Here is a 22662-nt window from a genome sequence, read left to right on the forward strand (position 1 = left end):
AAACATGTTCTTGAGTTCTGGTAGACTTCACCAAAGTATCCCCACACGTTGGGAAATGTGTTGAACTTTCAACTGCTGAAAATAATTTAAAGTTCATTTCAAAACTGGCTAGTGACTGGAAAGTAAAATCTCATTCATAGATAATCTGATGGAAGAGCAGTTATTTTTGTCTTCCCAAATAGTAAATCATTTTATTTAAGTCTAGATATATAAACACTGAATTAATCCATCTAGGTTATTGGTGAGTGGTAATATAAATGGAGGCTCAATTTTTTTCCTCTGGAAAGAGCACAGATGTCACCTGTTTATCATGACACAGGACTTGGTAACTTACACATATCTGACCACATTTCTGCTGTTGACCACTTTCCACAGCAAAACCATTGTTTAAGGTTGGTAGAAGTGTTTTCCTCACCTTCCACTCCTTCCCATAGTCCAGGGTTCAAATCCTGTTACGGCTCTGTTAAGTTAAGCTCTCTGTACAGCTTCTTCAGATGACATAGTTTCCAACCTAGATCCCACCTCCGGCTTTTCTGTCCTCCAGTACACCAGTGAGGCCAGCAGTTTGGCATGACCGGTGCTGCTGCTGGGATAGCCTACGCTGATCTCCCGTCCGGCAGTGCTCACTGTCCCCGCACATACGGATATGACAGTGTGATGGACCACAGTACTCGGGAGTCATATTGGCACTGCCCAACACGTAAGGACCTAGGGTGCTGCCACTGCTGCTTGCGAATTGCACACGCTCCGTGGCTGGCTGCAGGCAGATATTTTGGCTGAGAGCCACGTCATCGTGGGGAGCACGGTGACAGTGTTAGAGCACCAACACATCTTCATTCCCGCCAGCTAATAGTTAAGCCGCCTGCTCTGCCCTTCAAGCCTTCTGCTAGTTCTCCTTAAGTGTGCCTGAGCAAACTGGACTTGGCAGCGTTCTCTGAACAGAGCCTCCCCTTCCTGCTCTCATGCCTGTAATGCCCTCCCCTCAGTTGACCTAACTTAAAAGTTAGTACTTCCAAGAAAGAAATCCTGGTGTCACTGGCAAAAAGTAATCTTTTTATCTTTAAATTTCCCTGTACTTTATTTTTACCCCATATCTCACATCCTTCATGGTATTATAATCACTTCAATGGGTTTGTTTTCAGTAGAATAAATGTCCTAAAAACGTACTGCCTCCTCAGCAACTAGCCCAGTGTTTTAGGTAGATCAGTGGTTCTCAGCCTTGCTGCTGATACCACCAGCAAACACAGTTCCTCACTGTGTGGCGACCCCAGCCATAAAATGATTTTGTTACTCTTTATAGCTATAATTTTGCTAATGTTGGTGTCTGATATGTACCCTAATGGAGCTAACAGGTTGAGAACCACTGTTGTGGGGGTTTTTGTGGGGGTTTTGTTGGTTTTTGTTTTTGTTGTGATTTGTTTTTTTGAGTGAAAACATTTTGCCCTTTGGCTCTGGATTAATTGTGGTTAGCAATAACAGTGGTGACTGATTGACAGCAGCCAATAACTAGCTGTCCTGAAGCCATTAAAAGTTAATGTCTCTGGCCCAGATCACTGCAGGGAAGTATTTGACTACCTTTTTAGCACTTGGAAGTATTTGCCAATTCATTTGCTAAGCTACAGAATTATTTGGGGAGTTTTGAGGACCGTGAAGTTAAGGTGTTCACCTTCAGGAGAGGAGCGAGATAGCTGTGCGTGTAGTTGATGAGAAAAGCACTGTCACCTGATTGTGCTTAGGTAATGTAGCCACATATGTAACGCTTCAGATCCTGCTGCAAGAGCAGCAGCAATTCCCACGTCTGCCCTTTCCCAGTCTCCAGGAGGAGGCACTTCTCGGTCCTTTTGTTGCTGTTGTTTTCTTTTTCTAACTGGTTATACAGTAGACAGGAGTCTGTCACATGTAAACTGTTATTGGCTTCTTGGTGGCTACATGGGAAGCCCCAAATCAAACAAGGATGTGCTTATGCATTTATAGCTAATAAATAATCATAAATGAAACTGAGTTTGGATTTTTATTAAATCAACTTTATTTTCATATATTATTGTCTTAGAGATTATTAGTAGATTATAGAGTAAAACACAGGGACCTAATGAGTTCAGTGATTCAGAGAGTATGTGGCAGATTGTCAAAACCTCTGCATCTGCTTTGATGTGATAATTCAGCTTTGAGGTAGAATGTAAAATATAACTTAATCCACTAGTGAAAAGGTGGTTTAACACTGAATTCTTAACTCGCTTATCTTTGTTAGACTTCAGTTTGAGTAACTGTCGTTGAAATACTAGTTTTTCTTCTTTAGAGTTGAAGACAAAGGCTATAAAATATAAATGATATACTAACATTATTGCTACATGTTCTTACAGATGAAAATGATAATATTGAGATAGATACTAACGAGGAGATTCCTGAAGGCTTTGTTGTAGGAGGTGGAGATGAACTTACTAATATAGAAAGTGACCTTGATACTCCTGGTAATTTCATATTATAAATGTTTTGTGTCCTCTTGCATGGCAAACCTTATGGTTATATTTTTATATCTCATCAATAATAATTTATTTTTATAGTCTTTTTACATCTTACGTCCTCACTAATCATTTACTGAAATTCACCTTCCATTAATTTTTGTTATTTTGTTTTCAGTTGAATGTTCAAATAGCTTAACATTGATACAGTAAATTATGACATAGATTCTTTTATTACTAATAATCACTCTAAGTTTCAGTTTATGGGCACTCAGTAAGTAGCTTCCTCACTGCTTCAATATTTTGGTGTGCTTTTGTATACTCTGTGTGGAGTAGTGACGGACTAATTCAGATCAAATCTAAGCCCATAGATCAGACTCACTTCTTTAGAATCAATCATGGCAGAACTGGGCATATTGGTGCATTAGGTGGAGGCAAGAGGAGGATGAGACCAACCCACGCCCTATACTGTGAGATTTTCCTCTCAAAATACTTAGTCTTAATTGTATTATTTTGCAATTTTCTTGCTTACTTAAAATACCATCACTGCTTCACATATGCTGAACAATTGTGGAGTCAGTGAGTCACAGTGCCGTTCATCTTTATTCTCCGTCAGAACACAAAGATGCTTTCTTGGTGTGTGTTCTGTATGCTCCCCTTCATAAGTAGCAACCCAGAGTTTTAGACGCCAGAGTGGCCACGGTGTACAAGTGTGAGAACCCTCAAGTTTCATTCCTACAGCAGTAAAGACTCTGGCCTTGTCTTCAGACATGAAGACAAGGGGTGAAAGTCCTAAGCATCCCTCCCTGCACGACGTGACTGGGGTGACCGGGTGCCCTTCTCCACTTCTCACATGTCCTTGTGATTGACCTGCTCTGATATGCCCCCATCCTGCTGTTGCTTCCCCGGGAAAGAACTGTTCAGGGTCTTCTTAGCACAGCAGCACTTAAAACTCACGGCCTTTCTTCAATACCTCCCTCAAGACGCAGTATTAGGATAGACTATTTCTATGGAGAAGCCAGAGTACTTAATATCGTTCAAGAAAATCCTTGAACCATTTTAAGGGCACCATTTTAAATATTTAGCTCAAAACTGAAAGTACCTTTTAGTCTTTTTTAAATTAAAAAAAAAAATTATGTGTATGGGTGCTTTTCTTGAAGGTTAGTCTGTACATCAAATGTGTGCCTAGTGCTCTGAGACCAGAAGGAGGCATCAGTCCCCTGGAACTGGAATTACAGCCAGTTTTGTGCCTCCATGTGGGTGCTGGGAATTGAACCTGGGTTTTCTGGAAGAGCAGTCAGTGCTCTTAACCACTGAACCATCTCTCCAGCTTCTAGTTCTTTCTTAAAAACAGTAGAATTTATCTTCAGATTTTCTTTATGAAAATATTTTTTGTTGCTGTCTACTTTTCCTCTCTTTACAATTACCACCAAATTCTTCCTTAGAAACTGAGCAGGGGAGGAAGGAAGGAAGGAAATTCTTAATACCCTTTTACTGTTGAGGACTTGGATATACGTTTTTGGTTATAGATTTATAAAATCAGTAAAATAAGCAATGTATCTTTATTCTAAAATAGATTGGAAAGATAGAGGAAATTAGCCATTTCTTAGGTAATGTGGAGAAATTAACTGTTGCAGCTTTGTGGGATATTTTTAAAATCTGGTTAATTTTAATCCTGGCAAACTTGACTCTTGGAAAAAAAAAAATCTCCCAGAGATGGGGAGATGGTTTATTCAGGAACATGCTTGCAGTGCAAGCAAGCATGAGTTTCTTAAGTTTAGATCTTCAACATCCAGGTAAAAAGCCTCTCTCTGTCACCCCAGCCCTGACTGGAGGAGACAGGCAGGTCACTGAAGCTCGCCGGCCTGCCAGGCTAATCCAAAAGGCGAGGACTAGGTTCACTTGAGTGAGAGGCCCAGGGTCAGTGTCTCGCATACATGTGCACACGCAGGCAAATCCACTGCTAAAAAGAAAGCACGCCTCCATCGCCCATTGTCGTCAAGTGCTGTACCAGGGATTCTTGTTTTGTTTCATTTGAGATATCCTCTCACTGTGGCCCAGGCTGGTCTGGAACTCACTTGGAACTGGTACTCCTCCTGCGTCCCCTGCCAGATGCCGGGTCTGCATGTGACCCCGTGTTTCCCAAAGCAGTCCAGCTCCTCAGCATGCCAGTAGGTGCAGACATGCGCAGACAGGCTCCCAGCCCACAACACTAGGGTGTACTGGAATCTGGAAGCACGCGTTTTATGCTGCTTTATTTTCCCCAAATCTCCTCTTTTAATATGCATATAAAAGTCATAATCTTTAATAATAAGTTGTTCAGTCTTTATCTTGGTTTGACCATAGTTCATCTGATATTGTTAAAAAGAGAAGTCCGGCAGTATAAACTGAAAAATTTGCATGGAAGTAATGATAATGACATTTATTAAGAGTATTATAATTAGAAAAGTTATTAATCTTTGTGAAAAATACCATTCAGTAAAAGTTGGCATGTCTTTTACAACCATTTTATTAAAAAATCACTTTGTGTGAATTTTAAAGTAGAAATATTTATTTCTACTTATTTCTGAAAGACTTTATAGTGGAGATTAAGTGTACTTGGCAAGATAATTTGCAGTTGTTTCTTTGAAAAGTTATAACCATAGTTTGGTTGCTTTTCAGTTTTATCTATATTTAGTTCGTCCTAAAGTCATGCTAATCTTTATTGTACTTCTGCTGTCTAAGTAAAAGTATTTGCAAGCATGTACTGTTTTGATGCTGAATAGGTATGTACACACTTAAACACTAGATTCTGGCAGTGTGTGTCACTGAAGTGACGTTGCTGCTGTGTTTCAAGGTGATAGTTCATATGTAAATTTAACATGTTTAAGTCATTAAAATGGTAGAATAATATAATTTAAACGCAAGTGTCATCGTTTGTTAGTTGTACATACCTATAATCCCAGCACTTGGGAGGCAGAGGCAGGAGGACCACTGTAAGTTCAGCCCAGCCTTGTCTACATAGTGAGCTCCAAGCTAGCTAGGAGAACAGGGGGCTATCCAGTCAATAAAGAAACAAACAAAGCATTTAAGGATCTAGTTTGCTGTTTTGTCATGTATGTGTGTATCGCATATTTCTGTTTGTTGGGTAGTCACAATGACTATTACCTATAGCATAACTCTCTTGTCTTTATACATGACGGCCTGCTTTTTAAGGGATTGACCCTGAGGGTCAACTGTCTAGAGCTCTGTGTGCCTAGTCTAGTGTGTTGTCTAAGGTCCAAGGTCTTTTGAAGTTTAATAATATTCTCATGATGCCACTTAAAATTGGTAGCCTGTGATCTCAGCCCTCTTACCTGCCATTCATGGAGTTTGTTTGTTTAGCAGAACAAAATAATAAGTTGATGGACGTGAAGCTGAAGAAGCTCTTAGAAGCCCAGCCACAGGTGGCCAACTCGCACTCCAGTGCTGCCCAGAGTACTGTGCCTGATACCTCAGAGCAAGGAGAAAAGGTAAATCTTAGCAGCTGGCTCAGCTCCTCTGAGGAACTGCTGTTTCATCTTCTGCTTCAAGCAATTAAAGGGTGTACAGACTGTTCTTCAGCTCTGGTTTTGCAGAAAGAACTCTCACATGCCTTTCTGTCTGACACATTTACTCATGAAATGAGCAGCAGTTAGTGCTGTTGCCAAGAATTCATCATACCTGCACATGGTAACATGATTGAATGTAGCATGTAAAGCAGTTGTAGGAAATGAGTGCCATTACTACTCTTATCTGCTGCCGCAGTTTAGACAAAATGGCGTTGTGCGCGTGTCGTCGTTGTCACAGGCGTCTGCGTTGTCCCGCCAAGCAGCCCACCTCCTCTCCTCACATTGTGTCGTCGGCGTGTCCCCAGCTTTGGGGACTGCGGGCCTGTGTAACTTTTCACCCACCTGCGGACTGTGGGGATTGCCCTGCTGACTGAAAGGATTTCCTCCCCCTGACAGAGCGGCTTTGAAGCCCCAAAACAATGGCTCTCATTTCTCTCTGCTCGTCTTGCCTGTAATTGGTGATGAAAGTGTGTGGCAGAGGCAGAAGACTTTTCGTCTCTATCTCTGAATAAAAGGAAGCCTGGGTTGGGTCTGGTGGTGGGGTTTTTTTTTTTTTTTTTTTTTTTTTCGTTCAATTTAGCTTTCTGCACTGGATTTAATACAGAATGGAGCTTGCCTAAGAATGATACAATGGATTGAAAAGGCTAACTGAATTAGTGGGTTTAGAGGAATACATTTGTAAAGTGACAGAAGTTCCTAGTCATAAAAAGGTTTCTTAAGATGGGATTTGCTGGCTAATCACACTGATATTTTAGCATGTGGCCAGCCCTAAAAAATATTTAGCCGTGTTTGTTTATATTAGTAAAGACTCAAGTTTCAGACCATGGGATAATCATTAAAATAACAGTGAAAAAGATCATACTTTTTAAGAAATTAAAGCCAAAAATATGTGTATCCTAATTACCTAGTTAGGATAGTATAAGGTTGATCCTATACTGATATAAATATATCAGATAACTTTCTTAAAAATTAAGCAGTTAATTTCATTATCATATCTACAAATATGAAACTGATTGTTTTGCAAAAAGCTCTTTTGTAGTAATTTCTAAAGTTATCCCAACAAAACACAGACTTTAAACAGATTGCGTTTGTACGACTCTTTGGTTGAGGTTTAGAAAGAACACACAGCGTCCATCTGCTCCCGTGCAGCTTTCAGCATTGATTTGGGTTTTTATTTTTTTTAATAAAATGCAGTTTACACATTTATAAATGAGGCATTCTGTGTTTGTGGAAAAGGATAAACTGTTACCTTCCCTTGAGGATTCTGTATCCCAGGCCTCCTTGAGGCTAGAGAATAGGCCATTGGAGGGCTCCCTCATTACTGATTGTCTCAATGCAGAGGAAGGGCAAAGTCTTGGTAGCTTTTGATAACCAGTTTCAGCATTCAGCAGGCTTAGCTATTAGTCATGCATCTTAGCCTTTCCCTATTTACTTTCAAAACACTTAATAAAAATAATAAAAGATTAGGTATAAAATGAAATATTTGTTTGGTACACAGCCCCTCGGTATCTGCAGCTTCCACACGTTGCAGTGGTTCCGTCTTTGGGGATATTTCTTGTTGATAGAACCATTTGAATTTGTTACCAGTATTAACATAGGGAGCTCCAGAAAAGATAATTGTAGTTTCCTTGGCTGTAAAGGGCTTACTTACAGATCGGGCTTTGGAAAGTTATAGCTGATGAAATTCAGTTCAGTGGGGGTAGTATTATAATCCTACCTTTTAGCCCTCACCCCGCATTAGTGGTTTATCTGAATGGGCATAAAATTGGAAACTATTTCTTCTTGTCATACAAGTCTGTAGGACCACAAATTGATGGGGCAGAGTCGTGGGGCCATAGGAGGTAACACAGCTTCCAGTGATGCTATCACCAGCAAAAGACACAAGGACTCACAGTGGCTGACATCGCAGTCACGGAGGATTTAAACCATGTGTCCCAAACTTTCTGCTGACCGGCCATAGAACCTGCTGCTGAGCTATTTGTAGTGCTTTAAGGTGCTTCTAAATAGCTTAGAAAACCTCCCTGGCATGTAATTCCATATTCAGAACTATTGTGCCATCCATTCTTTTGCTTTTAGGATGTCGTGGAAGATCTCCGGAGTGACCGATTACAAAAGGCAACGGAACGTTTCAGAAATCCTGTTGTATTCAGCAAGGATTCTACAGTCAGAAAAACTCAGCTCCAGTCTTTCAGTCAGTATGTTGAGAATAGACCAGGTAGGAGCACTTTTAGAACTGTCTTGTGATGTAGGTGTGTATTAAATATAGACGCTGATAATGTAAAGCCACATTTCAATATATAAATATCAAGCTTTATAATAATTTTACATGCTTCTCCCCTTTTTTTAAGAGATGAAAAGACAGAGATCAATCCAGGAAGATACAAAGAGAGGAAATGAGGAGAAGGCAGCGATATCTGAAGCTCAGAGGAAGCCATCAGAAGATGAAGTACTTAATGTATATTAATTTTTTGTGTGGTTTCATGATTGCTGATAATTCCAAACTGTATGTGGAAATAGTGCCTTTATTTGTTAAAATGAGATGTTAGGTTTTTTAAGATGTCAATCTCCAGTGCATTCAAAGCAGTGTGAGAGGGGTACGCTGCTGAATTAGTCTGCAGTGTGGTGATAATTGTCAGATAAAAAAAAATGAATTTTTCAGAGTTCCACAGCCCCGGCTTCCTTGAGACATTTCCATCAGGGCACTTCCCATAAAGAGATTCCAGTATTGATCTACCGGGAGGATTTTAATTATTACAATAGCAGATACCGCAGGGCCGCAGTCAGGGGGAGAAGTCACATGAGACCTGCTAGAATTTCTCAGCCAACCCATTTTGTTGGCTTGGGTTAATGGGTGTTCAACCTTTCCATTATCCAGATCAGCCGTGAATTACTAGCTGAATGATGTTTGCATTAATATAATATATATGGTAATTTCTTCACTTAATTAACGGGGAGGTTCAGCTCAGTAGGGGTATGGGCTGATCATGTGTAAAATTGATTTGTGAGGGAAATATTTGATAGACCGCAGGGAGAAAGCCGCTTTTGATGGACAGCTGCGGAACAGAAGCAAGGAGAACAAGTTTTAACTTGAATTTTTGTCTAGAAAGAAGTGCAGCTCTTTTTAATAGTGTTACTTTTGTATTATCTACAGTTTGAATATTTTCACTGTTAAAAAAAATCGTCTCTTTTGGAATTTTAAAGTCATCTTAACTGCAACTTGAAGTTATCGGTAGCATTTCAGGACTCTAAAAGTGCCCCTTTTATGTTTTTCACCTTTATAAGACCCAAAAAAGTCAAAACACAAAACAATACCACTGGTGTATCTTGAGAAAGCAAGCATTTGGTGTAGCTCAGTGGAATACAGAATCTTTGCATGTAGTGTATGCTCACCCTGAAGAAGTCTCATGATTGGGCCATAGCACTGCAGAACTAACAGATCTGATTAGGAAATTTTTGCTGTGCAGTGAAGGTTAGTGTTTGCTACAATTCCCGCTTTCTCGTTTATATTGTCTGCAAAGTGCACTTTTGTTTTATCCCCTTGAATGGGACTGGAGACAGAAACAGTCCCTTTAGAAAATGCTGTGCTGTCTAGCAGGTAGGCAAGAAAAACACACCCACCAGGTCATTCTCACGCTGATGCTCACCAGTGTCACGCATATAAAACTGTATAGAACTGTACAAATCTTCTAAACAAGATAGTGACATTGTAATCAGTAGTTTCAAGAGGGTCAGACTGATGATTTTCTAAAATATTTTAACTTCAGATTTATCAACTGCCTTAATCAATTTAACAAGTAAAGGTTTTAAATTGACTTCCCATATGAATGCAGTTTTTAAATAGTTCAGAGAGTATGTAAGCTAGAAGTAGAATTGAACCTATATACTGACCATGCGAAGTTATCGTAACTGTAAACTTGATTGTGCCTCTTGTTTAAGGAGTACCTCAATACAGTCTCTCGTGCTCTCCCAGCATCAGTGTCCTTGGTGTGGGAAGGCATTTGGTAGAAGACTGTGCCACTTGTGTCTCAGAGTGAGCTTCACAGATCGGTGATGCTGGCAGTGACGGAGAGCCACTGAGCTATCATTTAATACCCAGAATGCCAAAGGGCAGAGCCAAAGAGAGCCTCTTACTCATTTATTGTGGCATACCATAAGTAATAACCCTTCCCATATAATATATCCCTACACTGTGAAAATCAAAACTGAAAGCCACACTGCTGCTCCATAATGAAACTTCTTTTTTGTTTTGTTTTGTTTTCTTTTTTTAATTTATTTCTTATAATGATTACATTTTATTCTCTTTGTATCCCAGCTGTAGCCACCCCCCTCATCTCCTCCCAAGCCTACCCTCCCTCATCTCCTCCAAGTCCACTGACTTTTAAGATCATTTTTAAATTATGGATGACTATGAAAGTAAAATTTCTAATAGGAATACAATTTTGGTTAAAGATAAAATTAAACAGTGAACCAAGTATGGTTCTACCTTCTGAGTGCTGAAAATTACAGCCATGTGGAACCATACTTGTCCCCATTTTACCATATTTTTAAAATATTTTAAATTATATAATTCTTACAGGAGAAATCTGATTCTCTCTAGATAATTTTACGATCAACTTCATAGTAAAACCTTGCTTCCATTTATTGCTCTTTTGAATGAAAGACTTATTAGTCCCTAAAGGGGAAATTCCCTCTGTCCTTATTCTTGCCTAAATTACTGACCTAATTGTAAAGGTGAAAGCCTTCTAACTCATTGTTAACTTTTTATATCAAGGAAATCTAGGTATGAATTTATAAATTTGCACTAACCAGCTGAATTGTTCGGTCTATCTTTGTAATGATTTGTTATACATGATGCATAAGATTCCTAAATCGCAGGGAGGGGTGGCTTTTTGGTGCTAGAGTTGATGCTGAGTGTGTGTTTGCTTCTCTAGGTAAGTGCTTTACTAAGTGTTTGTAGAAAGGAAAAATACAACTTACAAGTGATTTTCCCCCTTCCTGTTTGTTCTCCTTAACAGAAAGGGTTCAAAGACACCAGTCAGTATGTTGTAGGAGAATTGGCAGCACTAGAGAATGAGCAAAAGCAAATTGACACCCGTGCCGCGCTGGTGGAGAAGCGCCTCCGCTATCTCATGGACACAGGTACGGTGCCCAATTACACTGTAAACAGTTTTGGCAAATTGAGCGTTCACAAACTCTTATAGAGTTTTGGAAGTGTGAATCTTTGAAGCCTGAATGTTCAGCAAATGCCTTGAAAATAAAGAGGCTGCGATTTGCAGCCACCTCTCTGGGCCCTGGTGATAAGAGCGCCTTCATGGGAAGTGATAACTCGCCCTGATACCGTGTGAGCCAGCACTATTGAACAGTGTGCTCATCCATGCAGAGTTGGAATACACATCTGTGCCTCATTGATATGCCACTGCTTAAAAAAAGTAAGATCTTTACTGTTCTACTGATTCATTGGGGAGAAAGGAAGATTTGGCCAGCTAGAGCCATGTACTGCGTGAAGCCGAGCCGAGTGCTGTGCATAGGGTGGCTCCGTGCACGAGATCACTGAAATTTGAGAATACTATCTGGTTACTGATGCTCCACAGTTTGTTTGTTTTTTTTTTTTTCCCTAGAGAACAGGTTTTTAAAAGTCTGTAATACTTTATGTCATAGCTGCATTTGAAAGGATTAAAGTATATAGCAAGGTTTATAAAGATGGGTTAGCACAGCAAGTTAGCTCCTGAGCAGAGGGTAGAGTAACGTTTAATGCTGATTGCCAATGAAGGCTGTTCAGATCTAAGAACACAATAGCTATTGGAAAAGAGCTCCGTGCGTGCGTGTGCGTGTGCGTGTGCGTCTTTAAAATGCTGCTCCTACAGAATAACAATTGAGAATTAAGTTCAAACCCTTCAGTTATATTATAAAAAAAGCTGCCAAAAATGAGGGTTAAAAATATATTCCAATTTGCTGATTTAACTTTTTGACCATTTTAAAGAATAGCATAATTTAGAATTGGGAAGCTTTCCTGAACCTTTTTTTTTTTTTTTTTTTTTTTTGCCTGCTTTCTTAAACTATATTAAATGATATAACTGTTCTAGAAATATGCTTTTTATATGGGAATATTAGAAAATGCATGTTTTAGTGACATCAGAAATTTATCAGATAGGGATCCTGGACCTGTTGTGGTCCCATGGGATTCACGCTATTTTGTGAGACTCCCAAGCTGCCCCTGAGGCTCTCGGATTCTGTGAGGACCGGAAGGGAGCACGGGGTCCTCACGTCTCCTCAAGGGGAGTAAGCGCAGGCTTATTTCTCCTCAAGTAGTGGGCTTTTTGGAAGACTTAGGAGAAAGTTCTTCTATTAAAAAAATAGGACAAGAACCCTTTGGGGGAAGCGATTGCTGACACCCCTTATGCTGGTGAGGAGACAGACAGAGCAGGTGCTCAGGGTCGCACAGATCACCAAGTGCAAACCTCGGGCAGAGTTTGGGCCAGAGTCCCGTTGTGGCCCTGGTCACCACACCAGAGTAGCTGGACCATGTTAATCAGTTCCCTAACACGTCCTGAGTGTGTCTTGTGTGGGTCCCGCCTTCTCTACTGACAGTTGTGTGGAGTAGGCATACACCTATAACTTAATATAGTGTTTTACACTCATGTTTTTTCTTTGGTTTCTAAAGGACTCTAAATGTATTAGGTGTGCTAGCTATAAAAAAAAAAAAAAACACTTGGTAGTATAATGGCCTTAAAATTTTTTGAGTTATTTTCTTGGCTGTTTTAAGGTGACTGATTATGACTTTCTGTTCTGTTTCTGTCATGTTGACAAATGTTAGAAGATTGCCTTTGCTGATTATACTGAATAAAGCATATGTTACTATATGGAGTGATACAAGGGGCCTTATGCCAGTAGTATGAAAACTAGAAATAATGTTGTTGCTCTTTTATACATGGAACTGATTTATTAAGGGTTTTAACTAAAAGAAAAACTCAAGTTCTTCCCAGCCGTGTACCACTCGGGGAGCTTGGAAAAGCCTTCTCCAGGGACAGATCAGTTTTCCTTGAAGGTTATAGACTACAGGTTGACTTCAGAATCCCTTCAGGGGTTATCGTATCCCTTATTCACAAGGCAGAACTTTATCCTGACTCGGTCTCTGCTGCAGATTCAGACAAACTAACCCAACTAGGTAATCTCCAAAACTGACCTCGGACTATGAGAAGCCTGCAAAGACATACTAAGATAAAACTAGTTAGTATATGACACACAGGATAGCGTTAGAAAGCAAAAGCACAGCCTTGGCTCTTTCTCTTGGGGTTCTAGTACATTCCAGCTTTCATTCATTTTAATAGCATCTCTTTCCTGGCGTGTTAGAGATGTCGGCGTACTTCCTGAAGTAAGCACAGCTTATTCTTCACATGTTGAAACTCAGGCTCACATAGGGAAATTATGCATTTGCAATGACCTTGGCTCCAGCAAGGTAGTTCAGTGGGTAAAAGTGCTTGTAAAACAAGCCTGACAACCTGCATGTGACCCCAGAACCCTGCAAAAGCAGAATGCACTGACTCCGCAAAGTTGCCCGTTGGCTTCTACATGCTTGACACAGCAGGTATATGCTTTTGTGTGTGCACGTGTGCATGCACATACGCGCAATACTAAATAAAATAAAAAGGTAGCATTATTAGTAAAGGCAGGGCTACGGCTTGAACATGGTTTGCAGGCTTTCTAGATCATGATTCCTGTCTCTCTCCCTACCATTTCTTCTCTTCCTCTGCCTTCCTGGCCCCCCTTGATAGAGTCTTACAACATAGCTCAAGCTAGCCTGGAACTCACAACCTTCCTGCCTACCTTAGCCTTGCAAGTGCTGGGGTCATGGCATTTGCCACCACACTCAGCATCCACCATATCTTTTTTTTTTTTTTTTTTAAACTGGGAAATACTGCCTTATCTACTTTTTCTATACACTTGTACATACTGGCTGTGTTCAGTTTTCTACAGATTAAAGATCCACATGATCACAAATAAACATATGAAAATACACAGTTTGTGGTGTTTAATGCATTCACGGTGTTGCGTGGTTGCCACCACCATATACAGAAGTTGTAGTCGCCCAAGTAGAAATTCTCTACTCGTTTAAACAGCTATTTCTTCCTTCCCAAGCCTCTGAGGGCTCGCTTTCATTTTGTTTCTGTGTATATACATTCTGTTTACCTGCCTAGCTATTAATGGACAAGCTTTTATAATTAAGTTTTATATATATATATATATATATATATATAAAGTTTTGACTGTTATTATGTGTGTGCATGTCTGGTGCCCACAGAGGCTGGCAAAGGGCATTGGTTCCTCTGGGACTGGAGTTAGAAACAGCTTTGAGCTGCCGTGTGGCTTCTCTGTAAAAGCAACCAGTTAGTCATCACTTGAGCCCTGATTAACAGACTTTTTGAGCAGTATGGGCATTGACATGCAGATGCCTGTTTGAAACACCATTTTAGTTCTTTCGTGTACACACTTAGGATTGGGATTTCTGGATCATATTAAAGTTCTATACTCGTTTCATCAAGTTGTGAAATTTAGAAATAATACATTTTCCAGATGGAACTCTGTTAAAATGATTGTCCTAGTTCTAAATTCCTAGAGAGTGGGTAGCTGGGCTTAAGAAATTCCTCTCTCAGGAGCTGGGGAGGAAGGCACTGGATGCAGACCCAAACTGCTGGGCCTTCTCCTGGCATGTTGACAGGCTGCTCTAACAGGGAGAGCGAGCCTTGGTGGGCCGTGCAGCAAGATGAGAAGGTGCCACAGGTGAGGGAAGGCCATCGCTGGCAGAGACAAAGCAGGCAGGAGGACTTACGCAGGAGGCTCCTGATCAGGAGCTAATCCAAAGTTGGTGATAGTCTGGATTCATTCATATTCTCTCCTTACCTTCCCTGCTCTCTCAGCAAAACTGAGTTAGTTAGAAATCCGTAGTAAGTATACCCCAGGCTGACGCTGGTCAGCGCTGTGCCAGTGAGGCTCCCAGCGTGCTGTGACCCCGGGACACACTTCACAATGGGAATGCTGGGATTCTTAAGACTATCTGCTGCAGATTGTATTATTGTAGTGAATGTTACTTCTTTTCCATTTTTGATTGGTTTCCATTAATAGTAATATTTTCTATTTTAAAACTATAGTTTTCATACAGTAATGTGGAGGATTTTTTTAAGTAACATTTTATTTACATTTTGAGTTTAGAAGTCAAACACATAAGGAAATTTGCAGTTTTAAAACCTGAAACGGTGAGTAAAGGGATTATTGGTAGCCTCCCTTAATCAATCCCAGGCCAAACGGGACGGATATCATGTCTTTTCCTAGAGTATTGGCTGCAAACACCCAACTGGCCATTTAAATGCACTGAGAGAAGAGGGGGAAAAATGAGCTAAAAGAAATGCTTCTACATGCCTTCTGAGTTTTTCATCCTTTAAGCGTCCACATATCATATTAAGCTGCTTTAAAGAAGGAAATGGACACTGTGTGGTAGTTCCTGCCTGTAATCCCAGCATGTGGAAGGCTAAGGTAGGGCTGGGCCACATAGCAAAACCCTGTCTCAAAATGTGATAAAAATGGGGGGAATATTGGGCACATAGACACAGTAAATTTTATGTAGGTTATTACTGATACCTGGTCTCTTCAAATCACCAGAATTACACATTATCTTCTGTCTAAGCTGGCAGTGATGGCAGTAGTTATCCTGTGCTGTTTCTATTTCCAGTTCTGTGAAAAATAAGTAAAACATTTGTTTTGTCGTTGTCTGTCAGTGCCCTATAAAAGAGCTTCTGTTAATAACTGGGAATTTTGAGAATTACATTATTCATGTAGGGAACTGAGGCTGAGAGAAAAAAACTAGTCTGGTGACCCCTGAAGCCATTTGGAGGGCCCCTTCCTCACTCTCCCTCTGAGAGGTGCACCTGGTTTTTGTTGGGTGTTGTTAACAATCCGGGGGACCATGCCTAGGCAATTTAGAAGAAACAGATCAGTGTTCATTTTAGTTTATACAAAAAAAAAAAAAAAAGGAAAAAAAAAAAAAACAAGTTGAGTATGGGATCCCAGCATTCGGGAGGTCAAACAGGCAGATGCTGACTCCAGGCCAGCCCGGGCTATCTTGCCTCAGGAAAGGGGGAAAAAAAAAAGACAAGAGAAATAAAGTAAAAATAAAAGGCACTTTGCAGAGCCTTTAGACTCCCTTGGGTGTAAGAAACTTGTGTTCCTCCTGATGTTACTTCTCTACCCTACCGCTACAATGTAGTACTCATGAAAATCACACTGCAAAGCATCCTCATTTGGAATAGGCAAAGGAATAAAACAAAGTTCTTCAGCTAAATCTCTCTGGCCTTAAAATCTATGTCTTTGCATTGTCTCTGAATGTTGCAGCCTTCAGAAAATAGTTCCCTCTCCCATCAGATGTTAGCACCCGTGTGCAGAAGGCGCTGTTGAAGTCACTTGAGTGAGCACCATATAGACTAATGTAATTGTACTCTCACTGGTTAATTTTTCCCTTCTAATGACTAACAGTAAATGATCACAGAGACGGAATTATCTTGTCATTAGAACAGTGCACCTTCTCTCACTATGATAACATATCCTATGAATAAAGTGTCTGGATTTTCATTGCTGTGACCTCTAGATACTAAGTATAAAATTCAAAGTACAGACAAAGCATTAATGTGTTCTAAGGGTCAATCACAATAAATTCTTGTGCTATCCATACCTCTTTCTAGCTTACTTTCATCTGTATTTTCTTATTTTCTATCCCCCAAATTGAATAATGAACTTTAGCATAATTTCACATTTGGTCTGCTTTTTTATGTTTTTGGTGATTACACATTTGGCTTATATGTTTGGTTAAATTCAGTTAGTTATTAAATAAGCAGTATTTGCCATTTGAGACCATGTAGATATTATCAGATAATGAACATGTTTATGGTGCTATATAAAGATTAATTAAATAACAAAAACTCCATTGACCATCTATGGCAAATGTAATTGAATTAGCAGGGCAGTAAAATAAATGTAGACAGAATAAATATAGACAAGAGAATATGGGAAAGGTTCTGTAATGTTTTAGATTAATAGGCATGCAGAATTCTTCACGTTTTTATTACGTTGTCCCTAGATGAATTCAAAGTAATTGGGGTGGTTAATTTTATTTACACAGAGCCGTTCACAGCGCATTAAATAATAGAGATAATTGAACAAGAATTGTCAAGTGTGTACTGATATCAGACATATTACAGAAGGGAATGTGCATAAAACTTCATTTCTATGCAGCCATTGTTTATGGTAATTAAGTACACAGATTTATCCCTTGGTTGCCTTCCAAGCTTATGGCAACTGCTATTGTTGTACCCCATTAATATGTAATCAGGAAATAGTTTAATTTTCTAATCTGCAGTTGGAGAATTCACTTTCTAACAACTCTTAATTACTGCATTGCCCTAATGATGCTCATGGTTATGAAAATTGAACCAATAAACTCAGTGGAAGAAGCCAGAGGGGATTATAATTCCAGAGGTGGCGCTCTCTTAATAAACTTGTTACGCCTTCACCAGAGGGAGCTCAGTGTCCTTCAAAAGAATTTAATTTTGTATTTTAGAATTTGCATCTCCAATGTAAGGAGTTAAAATGTTTAGGAGGAGTAATTCAAACCTCTGTTTATGAAAAGTGAAAGAATATTACCCCAATGCTTTTAAAGCATTTCAGTTTTTCAGAAATTAGGGGAAAGGTCACAAAAGATGTTTCTGTTGTTTGAACCTGACTTTATATAACTTGTTTCTATAAAATGTGCATATTTTGGTAATCCGCTTTAACTCATAAACAGACCATAGGGAACTGTGTTCATTAAATATTTGGATGGCCTTTGCTTCAACTATTCTTCTTTTAGCTCTACACATAATTGTTTTTCTCCTCTCATATTCTTTCTTGTCTAATCAATAAACAATAGTACAAAGTTTTGTTTTGTTTTGTTTTTTCCATGAACAGTAGACTAAGAGTTCTCTTCTGTGATAATTCAGGTCACAGTTTAAACAGAGTGGCTGACAGGTCTGTCCAGCTGCATTTCTGAGATGAACATCTACAGAAGTATAGTTTCTTTTAATCACGTCTTGAAACATGGCTGCACGTCCATTGCCGTGGCAATATAGCATATCTGGCAAGGTCATTCAGCGTGGTCTTTTCCCCGTAGCATGGCGTCCTACGTCAGGTAAGGGTGGTGGTAATTCTACAGACTCAGTTAAACACTTCCCCGTCCTGTTTCCAAAAGCCCGATGTTTGGTTAGTTAGTGGGTCCCATCTTAAATTAATGTTTTCAAGCTACAGCATTCGTCTCAATTATTTGCAAGTTAGAAGGTTCTTATTTCTGCCCCTGCCCTCCAGGTCCCAGTTCAGTATATGGAAAGTAAAATCTGTGAGTGTGTGTTTATACATCTGTTTGTTTGTTTGTTTGTTTGTGTGTGTGTGTGTGGGAACACAGATTTCCCCTCTGAAAGCGCTGCTTTAAGACCATGCCCGTCCCAGTGTTAAGCTGGCACAGATGAGCCCACTGAATGTACTTTATAACCCTCTCGTATTTTCCACCATCCCTTCTAATCAAATACCTTCCTCACGGGGTGCTATCTGTTAATCTCTGAGTAATTTCAATCTATCTTGTCTTTTCCTAATGGGAGGTAAAGGGTGTGACAGCAGTTATCTTATAGGGAGTTTTCTACGTTGAAGGAAACTTGAACTGGTTTTATCCTTTCTAAAGGATCTTGTGTGCATCTTGTCTTTGTTGTACTTGCTGCAGCTGGGAGTGGGGCTGGTGGTATGGGCCGCCTTACTCAAGGAGGTGTGGCTGGTTAGAGTTTCTCCAGGCCACACTGGTAAATGAATTGGAGTCCACTGGTTGCCTTGGATGTAATTATTTTTCTTCAGTTTAAAAATTGCAGATAACATGCCTTCAAACAGATTTTTTAAAAATGTGCTATCACATAAAACTGACCTCAAGACTTACTTACAAACTATATTAGTAAAACCTATGTTGTTGATAATAGAACCTACTGTCCATTGAGAGTTAGGTCAAGACTCTAGTCCAGTCCCAGACCTGGTGGCTTGTATTCATAATGCCAGCAACTTTGGGAAGCTGAAGCCAAAGATAGGGGAAGTAAGCGAGTCTGAGGCCAGCCTGAGCAGAATTAGTCAGGGGGTGGCAAAAGGAGGAGGGACTAGAGAGAGGAGAGAAAGATTATATTGCATTACTATTTAACTTAATGAAATGTGCTCCATAATTGGTATTAATGACAAGACCACCCAAAATATAGCCAAACACATTATATCTGTTATTTTGAAAGCAGTCACAGGCCAGGTGTGGTAATACAAGCCTTAAATCCAGCACTTGGGAGGCAGAGGCAGGTGCTTCTCTGTGAGTTCCAGGCCAGCCTGGTCTATGCAGCAAGTTCCAGGACAGCTAGGATTAAGTAGAATTTGTCTCAAAACAAAACAAAACAGTAATTACCATCCAGTTTTCAAACGCAAACACACGTGTGTGTGTGTGTGTGTGTGTGTGTGTGTGTGTGTGTGTGTGTGTGATCCCTGCTTCAGGAAATGTACAAGATCATTCTAACATGCATAAGCATTCTGATGTACAGGACAGCTACCCCTTTACTATAAGAAGTCTTTTCCTGAGAAGACAAAAGCAAGTACCTTCCCCCTTTTTCCAGAATACCACCCCACAAACTTAAGAATGATTCTTCCTGAGAACCCTTACATTTATTGGGTTTACTTAAAGAGCATGGGTGAGGTGTTGCAGGAGTGTGCGGGACCCAAGGCAGCTGCACCGCCAGTCACCTTCCCCTGGATGGCAATACCCACAGCGGCTTAGATGGAGTTCTCCCTTCAGCTACCCTACCAAAGTCCGTCATCTCCTGCCTTCCACCCCCAGAACACAGCATCACATCCCTGCGTACAAATAGCCAGGTGGTGCAGATGAGGGCCCATTGACCTAGCCAACCTTTTTTTTTTTTTTTTTATGAGGGCCCATTAACAATCAACAAACCTGATTTCAGGGTTCTCTTAGAAGTAGTCACGGCTGTTCTGATGAAGACACTGGCTACTTGATTTGGGGACAGTGTTCTGCAACCCATGTTCCTTCTCATTGTCTCGCCTTTGTTCTTTAGGTGTGGATTTAGCAAAGCATTAGCTTGAGAAACAACAGAGAGTACCCCTTCTCTCCCCCACATTAGCCTCTATTTTCTCACGGTTCCCATTTATCTCCAGTATAAAAGCCCAACCAATGACAAGGGATTTACTTAAATGACAGAAGTAGGGCCATTTCATGTATAAAGGAAGGGGGAGCATGATACTCATCCCTTCTCACCTTTAATCTCGGTGGCCCGTGGATCGTAAATACAGAAATACATACTGTCCGAAGGTTAGCAGTAGCCTACTGCTACGTCAGGACGCCTGTATCACCCCATACTCCATCTCCTCACGTGGGCACTGTGGCGTCTCACACCTTCGGAAATCCCAGAAGCTGTTTTCAGACCAAGCTGCCATATTCATTTCTTTTTCAATCATCACAGTACACTGTTGCAATTACAATTTGTATTGTTAGATTGATATATTTGTTAATCTTTTGCTGTACCTAAGTTAAATTTGATTATAGATGTATATATGCTGGAAAATAAACACACACACAGACACCCACCACCCGGCGTTCTTAGTAGTTTCAGGCAATTACTTGAAGGTCTTGGAACCCATCTCCCAGGGTAAGGGGTACTCCTGTAATTACTCACAATTATCTTAATTTTTCACGAATTTTCCTTTGCAGTGCCACAGGCTGGGCTCAGAGCATGGTGCATGTAGGCATTCATTCTCTCCCTGAGCTATGCCCCTAGCCTCCGTGCTTCTCTCATGTAATTGGGAGCACGAGCTAAGTAAGGGTGGTATAAGAGAATGAGTCTGACATATCCTTTAAATTTCTAAGCTGCCTCCAGGAAGCTCTCCTGCGCCATCCCCTAAGCACGATTACCCTCTCCTCTCAGGAGATTTAAAGTCATTCCTGTAGATGTGTGAGTGCTCAGGGGCTTGGGAAGTGTTTTACTTGGACTAGCAGGGCTAGCCCAGGCAGCCTGTCTCCTGGCTCAAGGAGCCAGCAGGACTTTGAATGTAAATGTCAGTCACACTGAGGCAGTTGTCCTGCTGCAGTGAACACCACTGGACGCTGCCGCTCCTTGTTACCCAGACGCAAGAGTGTCCTTAGAAGTCACACATAATGAAACGCGCCAGTTGTGTCGCTTGTTGAATGTGAATACAGAAGGGGGTTGACAGCATGGACTCTTAGCTGTACAGTTCTTAACTTTTAGTTTTCTGTTCTTGCTTACTTATTTTTTCACTTACACTTGATTAATACAAACTAGTAGAAGGGAAAAATTAACTGATAAAAAACTACTTATGGGATTTTTATGAGTTCATTTGATGTTTTGGGGACTCTAAAACAATTCTAAAATCTGAGATAATTTATATTCTAAAAAAAAGGAGTTCCATTTATTTTAAGTAAAAATTAAATTTGCCATTTTCATTCAGAATGGAGTCTTTCTTAAAAGGTAAGTATTTGTGGTGTTAAAGCACAAGTTTGTAAATATTTGCCATGCCTAAAATCTCAACGCTGGGGAGTTTGAACCAGGGGGATTGCTGTGAGTTTGAGGCCATCCTGGACTGTATAGTGTGTTTTAGCTCAGCCAAGGCTAAAAAGGAGACTCTGTTTCCACAAACAATTCAGTATGTTTGTTATGTTAAAATTAATAAAATTTGGAAAGTTGCAATTTTATGTATGCTAGAATTTCCTATGTACTTAATCTCTATAGATTTCAGTGTTACATCTGTTGATAGATCAGACTCCTCCTCATCACCCTAGTTTGGCTGAGGATTTAAGCGGCATGCGTACGTGAGTAGCACAGAGGACATTTCTTGCTCAGAACACAAGCAGCTAGCCAGGCTCTGAGTGTATTATCAGGCCAGTTCTTTCAGAAGCGCATTGCTAAAGAAGCTTAACATTAATTATTGTAACTTTGGGAAGATTACACCCACACTAGCCTTGTAAGAAGCAGCATATACTTCTTGACCTCCAATGCTAGAGCTTTAGGACACAAGAATGGCGTTTTACCAACTTTAATGGGATAAACCAGTATAATCTTGCAGCAGTAAGGAAAGAGAGAGTGTTTAGAGTATAATGCCTTCTGATTCTAATAGTGGCCGCCTGTTGTGTGTGTTACAATCATAATTCATTTGTTTCTTTTGTTTTGGTTTCTGTTTTAATTATTTAAGGGGGGAAATGCCTTTATTTAAAAATAAAAAAAAAACCTAGCAGGTTGTGTACTGACCTTTTTATCTCAGCTAGTAGTTCCGTTTGTAAGCCCACTTCTTTTTTGTGGTATGGAAAAATGGACAAATACAAGCTGGTACAAGCCAATCTGCATGTAAACTACCTAGCACAATTCTGAGACTCATGTGCAAAGTGTCATGTAAATTTGGACATGCCATTTTACTGTAGTTTCTTATTTCCCAGTTACAATCCCTTCAATTCCAGGAGCAGCATGAGGGCCAGCAGATAGCCCTCCCGCCTGTCCATATTCTGCACTGTGCTTGTG

The 22662-nt window shown here is 40.2% G+C and overlaps 1 protein-coding gene across 2 annotated transcripts in view; it reads left to right on the forward strand.

The window, feature by feature from the left end:
* Ehbp1 (EH domain binding protein 1) overlaps positions 1-22662 on the forward strand; it is a 244935-nt gene that overhangs the window by 192158 nt on the left and 30115 nt on the right. The window contains exons 17-21 of one of the 2 annotated variants that reach the window (XM_055628756.1): positions 2361-2468; positions 5826-5950; positions 8105-8243; positions 8377-8474; positions 11044-11167. In XM_055628756.1, the coding sequence (XP_055484731.1) occupies positions 2361-2468; positions 5826-5950; positions 8105-8243; positions 8377-8474; positions 11044-11167 (594 nt within the window). Of the gene's footprint in view, positions 1-2360; positions 2469-5825; positions 5951-8104; positions 8244-8376; positions 8484-11043; positions 11168-22662 lie in introns of both variants that reach the window. The other variant, XM_055628757.1, reaches the window with a different exon arrangement.

Source organism: Psammomys obesus, unplaced genomic scaffold (assembly GCF_907164565.1).
Source record: "Psammomys obesus unplaced genomic scaffold, mPsaObe1.curated_primary_1811, whole genome shotgun sequence".
Classification (NCBI taxonomy): Eukaryota; Metazoa; Chordata; class Mammalia; order Rodentia; family Muridae; genus Psammomys; species Psammomys obesus.